The sequence below is a fragment of the Desmodus rotundus genome, chromosome 1 (genome assembly GCF_022682495.2).
Source record: "Desmodus rotundus isolate HL8 chromosome 1, HLdesRot8A.1, whole genome shotgun sequence".
Classification (NCBI taxonomy): Eukaryota; Metazoa; Chordata; class Mammalia; order Chiroptera; family Phyllostomidae; genus Desmodus; species Desmodus rotundus.
In genome coordinates this window covers 125,209,388-125,225,166 of record NC_071387.1, presented here as the reverse complement: position 1 = coordinate 125,225,166, position 15,779 = coordinate 125,209,388, and the positions used below count along the sequence as shown (strand labels likewise).

The 15,779-nt window shown below is 33.7% G+C and overlaps 1 protein-coding gene across 3 annotated transcripts in view; it reads right to left on the bottom strand.

The window, feature by feature from the left end:
* The window catches only part of DMXL1 (Dmx like 1), a 148,984-nt gene that overhangs the window by 61,376 nt on the left and 71,829 nt on the right, over positions 1-15,779 (bottom strand). For 2 of the 3 annotated variants that reach the window (XM_053910552.1, XM_053910558.1), the window contains exons 24-28: positions 13,161-14,242; positions 12,503-12,694; positions 9,556-9,632; positions 7,070-7,197; positions 6,363-6,611 (exon numbers count right to left, since the gene is read on the bottom strand). In XM_053910552.1, coding sequence (XP_053766527.1) covers positions 6,363-6,611; positions 7,070-7,197; positions 9,556-9,632; positions 12,503-12,694; positions 13,161-14,242 — 1,728 coding nt within the window. Of the gene's footprint in view, positions 1-5,899; positions 6,014-6,362; positions 6,612-7,069; positions 7,198-9,555; positions 9,633-12,502; positions 12,695-13,160; positions 14,243-15,779 lie in introns of all 3 variants that reach the window. The other variant, XM_053910559.1, reaches the window with a different exon arrangement.

Sequence of the window (15,779 nt, the reverse complement as noted above, 5' to 3'; positions counted from 1 at the left end):
AAAGACAACGAAGAAAGAAAACTTCAGGCCAATATCGCTGATGAACATAGATGCTAAAATTCTCAATAAAATATTGGCAAACCGCATCCAGCAATACATTAAAAAGATCATCCACCATGACCAAGTGGGATTCATCCCAGGGATGCAAGGATGGTACAATATTCGCAAATCAATAAACATAATACATCACATCAACAACAGCAAAGACAAAAATCACATGATCATCTCAATAGATGCGGAAAAAGCATTTGATAAGATACAGCACCCATTTCTGATAAAAACACTCAGCAAAGTGGGCATAGAGGGAGCATTCCTCAACATAATAAAGGCCATATATGAGAGACCTACAGCCAACATCATACTCAATGGACAAAAACTTAAAGCTTTCCCACTAAGATCAGGAACAAGACAAGGATGCCCTCTCTCACCACTCCTATTCAACATAGTATTGGAAGTCCAAGCCACAGCAATCAGACAAGAAAAAGCAATAAAAGGCATCCAAATTGGAAAGGAGGAAATGAAACTGTCTCTGTTTGCAGATGACATGATAGTGTACATGGAAAATCCTATAGACTCCACCAAAAAACTACTCGACCTAATAAATGAATTTGGCAAAACAGCTGGATACAAAGTCAATACTCAGAAATCAAAGGCATTCCTGTATACCAACAACAAAACTGCAGAAACAGAAATCAGGAAAAAAATCCCATTTGATATAACAACAAGAAAAATAAAGTACCTAGGAATAAACCTAACCAAGGAGGTAAAAGACCTGTACTCAGAAAACTACACAACATTCAAGAAAGAAATTAAGGAAGACACAAACAAATGGAAGCATGTACCATGCTCATGGACTGGAAGAGTTAACATCATCAAAATGGCCATACTACCCAAGGCAATTTATAGATTCAATGCAACCCTATTAAAGTACCCATGACATATTTCACAGATATAGAACATTTCAGAAATTTATATGGAACCATAAACGACCCCAAATAGCTGCAGCAATTTTGAGAAAGAAGAACAAAGCAGGAGGGATCACAATATCTGATATCAAACTGTATTACACGGCCACTGTAATCAAAACAGCCTGGTACTGGCATAAAAACAGGCACATAGACCAATGGAACGGAACAGAGAGACCAGAAATAAACTCAAGTCTTTATGGTCAATTAATATTTGACAAAGGAGGCAGGAGCATAAAATGGAGCAAAAACAGCCTCTTCAACAGATGGTGTTGGGAGATCTGGACAGCTATGTGCAAAAACATCAAACTCGATCACCAACTTACGCCATACACGAAAATAAACTCAAGATGGATAAAAGACTTAAATATAAGTCGTAACACCATAAAAGTCCTCGAGGAAATCATTGGCAGAAAAATCTCAGACATTCCACACAGCAACATCTTCACAGACATGTCCCCTAAAGCAAGGGACATAAAGGAAAGAATAAACAAATGGGACCTCATCAAAAGAAAAAGCTTCTGCATGGCTAAAGAAAACAGCACCAAATTACAAAGAGAACCAACAGTATGGGAAAACATATTTGCCAATGATACCTCAGACAAGGGCCTGATCTCCAAAATATATAAAGAACTCACACGACTCCACTGCAGGAAGACAAACAACCCAATTAAAAAATGGGCAAAGGACTTGAACAGACACTTCTCCAAGGAAGACATACAGAGGGCCCAGAGACATATGAAAAGATGCTCAGCATCACTAGCCATCAGAGAGATGCAAATTAAAACCACAATGAGGTATCATCTCACACCAGTCAGAGTGGCCAGCATAAACAAATCCACAAACAAATGTTGGAGAGGATGCGGAGAAAAGGGAACCCTAGTGCACTGTTGGTGGGAATGCAGACTGGTGAGGCCACGGTGGAAAACAATATGGAATTTCCTCAGAAAACTAAAAATGGAACTGCCCTTTGACCCAGCAATTCCGCTGCTGGGATTATACCCTAAGAACCCTGAAACACCAATCCAAAAGAACCTGTGCACCCCAATGTTCATAGCAGCACAATTTACAATAGCCAAGTACTGGAAGCAACCGAAGTGCCCATCAGCAAACAAGTGGATCCAAAAACTATGGTATATTTACACAATGGAATTCTACGCAGCAGAAAGAAGGAGCTTATACCCTTTGCAACAGCACGGATGGAACTGGAGAGCATTATGCTAAGTGAAATAAGCCAGGCGGTGAGGGACAGATACCGTATGATCTCACCTTTAACTGGAACATAATCAATAGAAGAAAAAAGCAAACAAAATATAACCAGAGACATTGAAGTTAAGAACAATCTAACAATAGCCAGGGTGGAGTGGGGTGGAGACAGTGGGAAGAGGGGATTACAGGAACTACTATAAAGGACACATGGACAAAGTCAAGGGGGAGGTTGGAGGTGGGGGAGGGATGAGGAGAAAAGGCATACAACTGTAATTGAATAACAATAAAAAAATTTAAAAAAAGAAAAAAAAAGAAAATACATTAAAGCTATTTCACTGCAGCATTTAGCATTGCCAGAAATATTAGAAAATGGGGCTGGACATAGAGATCACATGCTTAGTCTCAGAAATAGTGATGGAGTCTTGGTGAGGGCTGAGATGTTTCATAAAAGGATATTTATCTGTAAAATTTTACACATGGACATTTCTTAGTGTTCCTTTTATCTTCTATGCTTTCTCTACCCTTTTATATAAGAATTTGCCTTTCCTAGTAGTTATGAAATTAATATAATACTTTTTAAACTTTAAAATTTTTATTGTGTGGTCTTGAATGAAAAGTCTGTCAAAGGACTCTAACCAAAAATGTACTCCCTTTTCCAGTAAAACTAATTATTTTGCAGTACAGCAGACAATTAAGTATTTGGTATATTCAACTATATTTTAAATAGTTGATTTTGTTTTATATTTTAAATATGCTGACATCTTACTTTTTCTGGTTAAGAATGTTTGCTAGTTGGCTAAAGGAATAATAGCAATGATATGTATAATCATTAAAAACTGAATACAGAACTTTTATTTTATACAAGTTTAAAAGGGAAAAAGAAAAATATCTGAATATTCTGATCTGTATTTAACATAAATTATCAAATGCTAAAAATATACTTTAAAATATCTAGAACATTAGCAATCTCATAGTTAAACAAAAAGACATGCTTACCACAAATACTCATTTTATATTTCATTCTCTATTTGGAGATATAAAAAGTCATTACTGTAAATTTATCAAGATAAAAAATTCACAGTTCTCATAACTGCAAATATTATCACAGGATGCAATATAATCTCTTAAAATATTTTAATTTGCTATGTAATATGCAATGAAAAGCAAAAGTATGGATTTCTAACTGTTAACAGAAAAAAGGTACTTTTTTGAAAATTCCTATTGCTTAGTTGGTCTACTTTAAAAATTAATCATAATAATAAAATAATTCAGAACTCCATGATCATTCACCTGCACTAAAGTTTTAATGAATTAGAAAATAATAAATCCTTTGTTTACATTTAATGGGGAGTTCACAATGCAAATTAAATTTAATTAAAAATAAATTAATGATTTATGTACATTAACATGTTTGTTAAGAATTCTGACATGCCAAGCTAACATCTAATAAAAATAATCTATCATTTTCTTATATTACAAACCTTAAGTCATAGTTAAATTTTATGTCACTAAAAGAATTAGTACACTGACTATATAATAAACATGTAGAGACATATTTTAGTTCATTAGACCATTATTTCAAAGAAAATTAAAATCAGAATTTATACCAGAACAAGGAAACAGTGACTTTTAAATTCCTCTCAAAGTACTATGTTTATGATGACAACACCTTCTAAAAGATGTTTAGGGGTTCCATGCAAGTATTTCATCTTTAATATACAATACTTTGACAGTGATTACATTGTCAAAAAAATGAAATATCCTAGACTAGTCAGTTTTCCTTTGGCCAAATTTAAATAGTAAAAACTAAAAAAATATATATTAATGTTGGCTACATTCAGATCAACTTTCCTAAAACATTATTTTATACCCTTGATCAACAATACATACTGAATACATGTGCGATTAGATTCCTAGGACATTATAGTTATGTTTAGCAGTAATTCAAACATGCAGGGCTGCTTACTTACAACCTAAAATTTATCAGGCTGCTGCGCTGCTTTAGTTGGGAGGTTTCAGAACATAACATTGCCTTGAAAAAGTGAGATTTCAGAACTCTGCCTGATCCTGAAAGCCACTCCTAACCTTGTTTCTTGTCTTGATTGACTTTCTGTACTCAGACTTTCTCTCTCCAACTGTCAGTGGATCAGCTTCACAGGACTGCTGCTTCTAGTTACTCTAACTGCTGTCACTATCTACTGTCTTCATTTCTTCCTCTTTTTTCCTGTTCCTTTTTTCTCTGTTTCTGTTTCTCTCTCTCTCTTCTTCTCCCTCCTTCCCCCCTCCCCCCTTCTCTTTCTCTCTGTCTCTTTCTTAAACTAGATCAGCTTTGGAATTACAAGACCTTTGGCTTCACCATTCAGTGAGTGTACTATTTTCTGGTTAGCAAATTGATGAATCATTTAATTCATGTCTTCTGTAAATGCTCCTTTAGTTATTGTTTGTATTCAGAATAGTTTCTGGGTTCTTAAAACAGATGAGCATCAAATAACTTAGATATCTCTATAACTGGCTCAACCACTAAGTGAACCACGTTTTAAACATTCTATATTATTTGGCTACCATGTTCCAATCCAAAAGATTAAAACATATAGGCACAGATAATTTTTTGGTCACTTTATTTAGGACTCAAAAAATGGTGGGATAAGGATTATGATAGTACATACAATGGAGCATACTTGAAGATAACTTATATAATGGTATTTCTGTCTAGAAACAACTAAACTGAGTGGTTAAACAAAGAACAACCTGGACTTTGAGTCAGGTTCTTTATATATTTATGCTCAGCAAAAATAGTTGGAATGAGACCTACTGACCAGCCATTAAGAATGTATTTTTAATTCTTATAGGTATGTGAATATTCCATAATAAGAATTTATCCCTTTTTAACATTTCACATTAATAAGATCAGTCTTAACAAATGCTATTCTTAGAACACATTAAAAACAGGGCAAAAACTAATTTACCAATTGTTTAATACTAATCTTAATAGAGCTATAAGTTTCATTCCGCTAGACTTCGAAGTTAATCATTTCCTTTTTTATCCATATAAACAATAAAGCATAGAAAATTACTCTTTAAAAATTAGAAGAGATGTTATGGAAATTAGAATATTTCAATAATTTTAAAAGCAAGATTATCACATATGAACTAATAAATTATTTTTAAAAGCTTAAAAGAAAGGCAGAAAGCATCATAAAGATTCTTTTCAGGTCAAGAAAGGTTGGTGCTTTAATCTTTAAATAAACACATATATTTTCAGTATTAGGGCATTTAGAAAAGGGGATAAAATTGTTTAAAATATTTACTTTTCATGGTATTATGAACACTTAGAAATCCAAAACCTCTAATGGCCAGAATCATAATACGCAAAACATGAAGCAGCCTCATTTAAAATGGTTTTTTTTCAGTCATTTCAAGCCATAGTTTGATTTGCCCTGATTAGAGTGACACTTCTTTATTTCAGCAAATTAAAAATATATTAAAATCTAATAGACAGGAAACACCATAATAAAGAATTTAAAATAAGAATAAAAATGCAGAGGTGATTTTCTAAAATGCTAATCATTGTTTTAAATCAAAACTATGGCTTGCTTAAAATAAATTATCAATTTTCTGTAACATGTGCCAAACAAAACAAAACTGGCCCACTGTACCCCAACCCCTCCAAAACAACACAAAGCAAGCTGAACTGTAAAAGCCTATTTCTAAAGCTAGTATCTTGCCTGCAAGACTGGGAGGGCTATAAGAACTGAAGGTTGAAAGAGCTTTGGAAAAGCTCACACATTCCATGGAGAATACCACTACTTGGTGGGGGGTAGGCATAGCAAAGTGCCTTCCTGCCAAAGAAAGAAGAGAGAATCTGTATTTGGGATAGAACAAAAACCAATGTTACAGCATATTTCAACAAATAAAAATCTCAATAGTGAAAGATTTAAGAAAACTACAAATGATAGTTCTAATTACTGGTACACATGTATCTTAAAGTTTGAAATTGCACCAGAAACTTTATACTGTATTTTCACCATAAAACTGTTTGTTCAGGATTTAAGAAAATGGTCTGTATCAAGATCTTCCTGAGAATAAATTAAAATATAATTACATTTGACAAAGTTACCATTCAGATGAATAAATGAAGCCTCAGTTTTTAGGGGTTTTTTTAAAAGATAAAACAGATTAAAAACTAACCAGGCAATGATTTTGAGTGTTTCTGTTCTTTGCTGGAAACATGTGCACCTCCACCAAACACAGCAGACCACATCTTTTCATTTAGAGGATGTGCCACAATCCGAAATAGTTCATTACTAGAATGTGTTGCCAAGCCATGGATGAAGAGACTGAGATACACTGCTGTCAGAATCTCACAGAGCAAAATTGTAAGCCCTGACTGGGCTTCTTCACCAGAAGAATTCAAAAGTCGAATTAGAGAAGTTATTCCTAGAACAAACAACAAACATAGATACCATTGACAATAAACTTAACAAATAGGAAATTAACTACATTTTTTTTCCTAATTTTTAAAAAAACTTTATTGCATCAGGATTAAAATATTTTCTCTAGATTCATAGACTAGTAGAGGTTATAGTTAATGTATGACATCTGAGCTATTTGTTCAATTTAGAGAAACAGCGAATATCTGTAATCTAGTTCAAATCTGAGAGACAGAAAAAGTGGTATAACAGAACATTTGAGTTATTTTAATATAATGATGAAGGAAATAGTAAAGTTAAGTAGCTACGTAATTTGTAATGAGTGGGGAATACTGAACTGATATCAATTCTAACAATATGTAACATGATTATCATACAGCAAAACCCAAACAAACCTACTTTTTCTTCATCTGATTTAATTCAAGTTAAGAAGAACTCATACACATATAAATCATTTATTTATACCTGGCCACTGAGCTGGTGATGTATTGGGAGTTATTGCTTCATCTAAGCTTCCTGTTTTCAAAGAATGTCGATGGGGAAGCAGTACTGTCTGATACATCATTCCAGTAAACTGATTTGTTTGAAATGAACTAAAAGAAGAAAACATTTAAATAATAATAAATTATAATAACAATATAATAAAACAATAATATGCAATAATTGAAAATGAATTTCACATATTCCATGTTTTATTTAAGATTTTATTTATTTATTTTTAGAGAGTGGGGGAGGGAGGAAGAAAGAGAGGGAGGGAAACATCATGTGAGAGAGATACATGGATCAGTTGCCTCTCCCACTCCCCCAACAGGGGACCTGGCCTGCAACCCAGACATGTGCCCTGACTGGGAATCACACCGGCTACCTTTCAGTTCACAGGCAGGTGCTCAATCCACTGAGCCACACCAGCCATGGAATAATATTCCATGTTTTAGATCTAACCTCAAGGGTACCTTAAATACAAATTTTTGTTTGTTAGCTATACTGCTATTGTATCTACATTATACTCTATAGTCTAATGCTATATTAAAACAAAGTGTTCTTTAATTGTAAACATACAAATTTTCTAAATCAAAATACATGTAATAGGTTTTAAGTATATTTACTTAGTGAAAGACATAGAATATGTACAAATGAGAAAACTGAATTACTATTGATCACAAGTAGCAAGGTTATATATCACTCTTAAAACAAGGTTATCTGGTTGAAAACAAAATCATTTTGAGTTTAATTTGATATTTCATGGCTACACTACCCTACGTCAGGGTAGGCTGCATCAAGTATACGCACTAGGTTCCAGGCAAATAATAAAAAACATGGTTTGTGTTTCTCATGAAATTTATAGCCTGGTGGGGAAATCAGACACAAATAATTTTTTAAGATGTTTTTAAAGGCAAAACCTTTATATACAGTGCCATGAAAGCAAAAGACAGGAGCATTTTACATAATTTGGGAATTCAGGGCAAACTCCAAGTAAATGGTACTTTAATCTAAAACTAAACAGATAGATGAACAAATAACTTGTGGCTTCACATAAAGTATGAAATATAACAGAAAATGGTACATAATATTTTTAACATGTCAGAAATTTCTATTATCATATGTTAAGTAAAGGAATGTAATGTTTAAATATAGCATATTTAATAGTTTAAACCTATTCTGATTGGTAAATCCTATTAGTAGTAGCATTTTGATGCATTTGTAAATAGTTTCTCTTGCTTTACTTTCCAGTTTCAAGATGGAAGAGTAACAACAAAAAAATCCCATTACAGTAAATGGATATGATAAAAGAGATAAAAATACATTGAAGAAAGTAAAGTCACACTCAATAACAAGAAAATGAAATCTTGAAGGACCAGGGTCAAAAAAATCAAGTTGAAGCAAACTTAGGAATATATAGCCAGATTAGTAAATTTAGGCTACCCATGGGAAAATTCAAACACATAAGACAGACAGATAATAAAAAATCATCACCAAGGAAGGCTGACACCATGTAAGAGACAACAAATTTAGTGAAAGATCTGCACCTGAGGAAGCAGATTTAGCAGAACATTAAGAAAAGTACTTTATATTCAGATAGATTTTTTTTAAAAAATCAAGAAATAAAGACAGTAAGTTGTATAAAAAATTGGACTATTAAAATCAACAGAGACATTAAAAATGAAAAATAGAATTTCTAAAACAAACTTAGATAGGCTTAAGAAAAGACAGGACATTGCTGAAGAATGATTTAGCATCCGGAAAAGGAAGCTAGAATTTCTCCTGATATGAAGCAGAAAAAAAAGATAAGGAACATATGAGAGGAAAGCTAAAACAAAAATAAAAGGGGCCCACAAGTTCTAATATCTGTCTAATAGGAAAGGAAATAGAAGGAAGACAAAATATTTGAAGAAATAAAGTCAGAGAATTTCAAAGAACTAAAGAAAGACATAGAAAGACCCCAGAGTGTTAAACAATATTTTTTAAAAGCCTAGATGAATTACAGTTGAAACCTTAAGAAAGAAAGAGAAAAATCATCAACTTCTCTGTAAAATTTTTTTCAGTTCCAAGTCAGTCACTCCCTCCTCTGTGCTCCCTAAGCCTTTTACTATCCATCATACTATGCTACTTATCATTTAAGTACTATGGCATGTTATATATCATTTATCGGTTCATGTTTATTTCTAACTAGACTGACCTTAAGGAAGGAGAACTTATCTCAGTGCATTAGGCACTGATCAATAAAAGGCTGCTAAATAAGTTATAGTGACAAGGATTTACTTGAGATTTTTTTGCCATAAAGGCATAAGTTAAAATTTCAAGATGCATAAAAGTACTCAACACTGCAGCCATATGCTTTTTGCATTATTAAAGTGTAGTGCTATATACAGCTTTTCCAAAGCAAGAGCATAAATATTCTGAAACCTCATCAGTTTACTGCAAGCATTCTTAAATTTCACAAAGATATTTACCTGTAGTTATGACTACCACAAAGGCACTGATATATACAAGCAGAAAGCGAGGCTGCTAAAGTATGCATTACATATACCTGGAAAAAAAACAAAATTACTTTAAGTATGTATGTAATGTAATTTTTTTCAAAACCTAATATAATCAGCATTTTAAAAATGATGAAAAAACAATTTTACCCTTCTAAACTATTTCATTTTTTTCCTTAATACTCCTTCCTACCTGCTGAGGTCTCACTACAGATAAAAAATACTGAGGCCTTTGGTGGAAATTATAAAACACATACATGCTACCTAATTTTTATTTCTGGAGCAAATGGGAACACATGTTAGTTACTCAGTAAGTGCATGAACCATGTATTAAAAGCAAACCCTTAAAGGTTCAACCTGCTTCCTCCTCAACCAAAATACAAAAAAGCAAAACCTGATAAAAGACAGTTCACCTATGGACAGGTCATTGAAGAATATGCTACCACATACTCTAGTTACTACAGAAAACAAACAATTTTAAAAAAGTAAAATTTTAGACAAAGAAGGTATGAAAGACAGCAATTAAAGGCAAATATTTGTATTGGGGAAGAGGTTCTAAATAATAGAAGTAGATCTGAAGATGAAGGAGAAGTGTAACCTAGGTAAGAAAGTAGACTAGACTATTAAAAAAATAAGTACTTGATCTAATTATAAAGAATGACAGTCTTTTATGTGGATAAAAACAAGAAATGATAGATTAAAATCTCATTACTATTTCTACTTCAATTATCAGTAAGACATGTAATACGAATTAAAATTAAGAATATCATCATCTAAAATGAAAACAGAAGAGACCATATATGGAGGATTGCAAAAATGATCAGAATATTTTCCAGCTTCTCCAATCAAGTCATTTCCCCACTTATCGATTAAATTCAGGGTGGCCTTGTAAAACTTTGCTTTGACTGAGAGGATACAATAGAAGTCATATGTAAATTCTGTACTTGGTCCTCAAAAGGCCTTGGAAATCCTATGCTTGCTGCTTTCTAAACTCCTGCAACCATGATGTGAAATAACCTAGGTGTGATTATTAATTTCATGTGTCAACTTGACAGGCCCTTGAGGTGCCCAGACATTTGGTCAAACATTATTCTGGGTGCATCAGTTAAGGTGATTTTGGATGAGATTAATATTGAATTGGAACACTAACAGATGTGAGTAGGTCTCATCCAAACAATTGAAGACCTGAATAGAACAAAAAGGTTGTGTATGAAGGCACCTCTGCCTGGTTGCAGTGAGCTGGGACATGGGTCTTTCCTGCCTTTGAGTTAGAACTCTTCTTGGGTCCTAAGCCTGCTAGCTTTCAACTGGAATTTACACTACCAGCTATCCTGGTTCTCAGGACTTCAGACTTGGACTGGAACTACATGATCAGCTCTCTTGGGTCTCCAGCTTGCCTACTGCAGATCTTGGGACTTCTCAGCCTCCATAATTATGTGAGCCAACTGCTTATAATAACTCTTTAAACACACACACACACACACACACACACACACACCACACACACACACACACACACCCTTACTGGTTCTGTTGCTCTAGAGAACGCTGACTATGCCCTAGGCTTGCCTGTTGGAGGATCAGACACATATGACCCACATCCTCTGTCAGCCCTGCAAACAGTCTGCCAACCATCAGAAACATAAGTAAGATTGTCCTAGATCATCCAGAATCCAGTCAACCTTTCAGGTGACCAAAGACAAATGAAAGTATCTTGACATCAGCCCAGCTGACCCAAACTAAAAGAAATGATGAGCCAACTCACAGAAATCATGTGCAAAATAAATGATGGCATTTTAGGCTACTAATATTTCAGGGTGGTTCTTAAGCATCAAAAGCTAACTGATACACAAGGGGTATGCTTATTATTAAAGTTAAACATGGAATAGAGTTTGGCCAAAATGAGCTCAATCTGAAGGAAATAAACTCCTAACTGTAAAATATGCAATGTGGACATTTACACTACAGAACAGTACAGAAAAAGAAGTGGTAAAATTAAATTACAAGGGTTAAGGTTTCACAAGAGGGTAAAACTGTACGAGAGGCCACCATTAGGCAAAGCAGAAAATCGAACTGATGTGATGTCACAGCCTGGGAGGTGGGAGCAAAACAAATGACACACTATGAGGGGGAAAAAAAGACAGATACAAAAATAACCAAAAATAATCAAAATTGGTCATACTTCAAAGGATTGCATTATGTTTGCAGATAAAGATGAAATATGAAATGTGATGTTAATGGCAGAGAAAGTGGAGTAGTGATGCATGGGAAGATAATACGGCTGATTTAAATAACTATATGATTAGTTTTACATGGGAGTCACTTGAGAAAGTTCTTAAAAATACATATTCTTGAGACTCTCACATACTGATTCAATAAGTTTGAAGGGAATTAAACAATCCAAACATTTAACGAGCACTGCAGGTGATTCTGCTGTAGCCGGAATCATGAATCACTGCCTAGCCCAGAGGAATGACTAGGACAAAACACTTCGCGTCATCCTGAAAACATGTGATTTTTAATATTAACAAAGAAAATCTTTACATAAATGTTTATAATTTTATACCAAAATATTAAGTTTCTATCTCTAAAACACAATCAGCTTTTTGGCTAATTGTACTGCTAAAGAAATCACTCAAGTATCTGCATATACACTAACTACTCTTAATAAAATTGCTAAATAAGACTTAATAACTGGCATTGGATTAAAAATTGAAGTACTCTATTGGGTACAAGTAACACAAGATGAGCCTGGCCTAAAGCAGACGTTTTCTTTGATCAAATAAATATAAACTTGCAAATGTTAACAATCACTACGTATAGTCTGATGTTTAAATTGTATTTAAGAACCACAGCACTTATCTTTTAGTTTTATTATAGTATACAGGTAAATTAAAACACTGCAACCAAGCATACTTACTTTATTGCTTTGGATATCCGGGTGTGGCGGTGAACCCAAGTTTATTATGGCATGCAGAATATCATGTGTTAGATTGCCAAGGTGCAGTAACGGATTGGCAACTACTGTTTTGGCACTGGCAGTACAAGCAAAGAGGAGAGGTACTGAGGTTTGTTCTGAAAGAGGGCTAGGAAATATCGGTTCTGATGTTTCCTTAAAAACAAAGGAAAAAAGGTTAACCAACCATTCATAGATATAACCCATTACTTATGTAATTCAGGGGTTTCTTTGAAAAACTTCAAAGCAACTAAAAATTAAAGCCTAACAAACTTTTTATAGTTAGAAGGGACTTGAGGAGGTCAACATTCCAGCAATTATATTGAAAAATGATGAGACAATGTCCTTATCATAAGAAATTCATCATCTTATAAGGCATTCACATAAGAATGTGAAGTATGAATTCAGTATATCATAGGGTCTAATAGAAAACTGTCCTTAAACTGCAATACATGCACACCCTACAAATTCACAATATGAAGTACCCACAAAAAGGAGCATTCCTTAAAACTACCATAATGAAGAAAACCAACAATTTTAATATTTAAAAACAAAAAAACCAATTATCAAAAATGTTTTCATACCTATACTATTTTGACTGGCTATCATGTAAGTTACATACCTGCTGAGATTCTTGTAAAAGCAAAATCAATTCCATTCTCACAGATGCAAGACCCCCACCATGGGATCCATGAAGTATGCAATAACTAAGAAACATTCTCAAGAGTGACTGATATTTCAAAAGCCACTGTCTTTTTTCCTGAAAATTTTCTCTCAGTTGTTTCACTTTTGTCTGGTGAAGCAAATCTTCAGCACCTTCATTTATTCTCAATTCATCTCCATTTGCATCAAATGCAGACTGTAATTCTTCAGCATCTGAACAATAGTCACAAATCTCCTGAAGAGCTATCACTTCTTTTTCAAGCCAGTGGTACAGCTGGTAACGCAATTTTCCACCATCTATTTCATAGCCAGTGGATAAAGTACGAAGTTCTCCCGTGAGAATCTTTAAACATGCTCTAAATTTCAACTGAACTGCAATTATATCTTCTGATGGACTTAAAATGTCATTTTCATCAAGTGTGCTGAGAGAGTCTGTATAATTAGAACTTGTTTCATCTATTTTTTTCTTTAAAGGTTTTAGTTCTTTCATTGAAATAGGGAGAGCCTCATTTTCTTCATCATTATCACTGTCCCATTTTAATTCTAAAGAGTCATCCTGAAATACAACACTTGGTTGGCTCCAGTCAAAAGAAAGAGTGGAGTTTGATTGCTTCTCTGAGGAACCCTCTGAAGAAGATGCAAAACCATTCATGAGTGACTGTGACCAATCAATAGCAGAAGACTTATCTTCCCTTGCATCCAATTTGAATGGAGAAGTAGGAGAACAGTCTTTACTAGTGTCCAGAAAACTAGATGTTCTACAAAAAGGTTTTGTTTTCTTGATAACTTTTGGTATCTTTGATAATACTTCCAAAGCCAACATGGGGCAACCAGCTTTTAAGTGAGCAGTGGCAGTAGTAAAAAATAATCTTCTTTCACTTAAACTAATTGTTCCTGCCAGTCCACTTTTTCCTGTTAAACTGACATGTGTGGAAAATGCATCAGATGATCCAAAATGACGTCTTAGCAAAAGAGGATGTGTTCTTAGATAATTGTAGAAATTAAAAACTGCTGGATTACAGGCGGACATCATGACTTGATCTGAAAGTAAATGCATTTTATGAGCCAAAAAAAGTTTTCAATCAAGAGTTATCTGTCTGGTCCATCTTTTGACAAAATTTTATTAATAGACCATACTAATACATAGTGCACTGAACAGACAAGAACACATTGGTGAAGACAAAGGTTATGCTGACTTCACATATTTTCAGGTAAGAATCTAAGATAATTTAAAACATTCACTTACACACTCAGTTCTTTCTCTCCTACTTTCCTGGACACTCCTTTCCAGTCTACTTTTCTAGATCTTCCTCATCTTCTCTACCTTTGAACACAGAGTATCCTAGAGTTCAATGCTTGACTTATTTTCTATCAATACTCACTCTGTGAACTCATACAGTCCCATGGCTTTAAATATCATCTATATGCTAATAACTTGCATATCTCTGTCACTTGTCCCAACCAAGTTCATCCTGTAAATCTAGACTACTATATCCACAGGCCTACATTTGTTTCCATTTACATGTAAATACTCTACCCTCAGGGCCTTTTTATTTAGTGAGCCTTTGACCTAAACCACTCTTTATCCAGATATTTACCTTGACTACTTGCTCATTTCAATTAGATCTCTGCTTAAAGGTGACCTTATCAGAGAAACCTCTCTATTTAAAAATCAACATCCCCCAAATCTGCTCCCAGTCTTCCATATATCATTTATCCATTGCTCAAGCTAAAAACCCAGGAATTATCTTTGATTCTTATTCCCTTTACATTCCATATCCAATCCTGTCCTATCTAGTCACTGTAACACAACCTATTCTTTCTGCCTCTACTCCTATTATCCTGGTCCAAACCACTAATATCCTTTGTATTTTTCTTCTAGAATAAAGGTTTAACTGGCTCTAATAGTATGTGATCATGTATTAACCCCAAATCAAAATACATTGTTGAAATAAATATGTTTAGGTATAAAATAAGAGAGTGGAAGAGGCCTTTTATTTTTCCCCTTCATTATATAAAGGACAGTTTGGAAATCTACAGATCAAATGGCTAGGAGACTAGAACAACTAAGGAATGGTTTTCTTATAATAAGACACTCGATACTTCCTAATTAAATGATGCTGTACAAAAAGCTATGAACTAGAGCCTTTTCAAATTAGTACTCAAAATGATATGATACCTACTATACCAGCTATCATACATACACGATTTGATTCTACCTATGGAAAAATATTTGAAAAGCATGCCCCATCATTTTTAATTCCATTTTATACTAACCTCTAGAAAAGCTTTAGCAGAAAGGATCTCTAAAACAAAAGGCAGATGCACACTCAAAAAGAACATTAAAAAATCTTTATCTCACTCATCTCATGAACAAGACAGTCAAGAATTTAGTTAGCTTAAGTTCCTTTTTGTAAAAATATATCACTTTATCTTTATTTTTTATTATTCTATTACAGCTGTCACTAGCTTGAGATTTTAATCATGCCACGTATGTCAACTTCTTTACAATAAATACATTTTACTATAAAAATTATAAAATTTATAAATATGCTAACTTCCACCTAAGATAAACTCA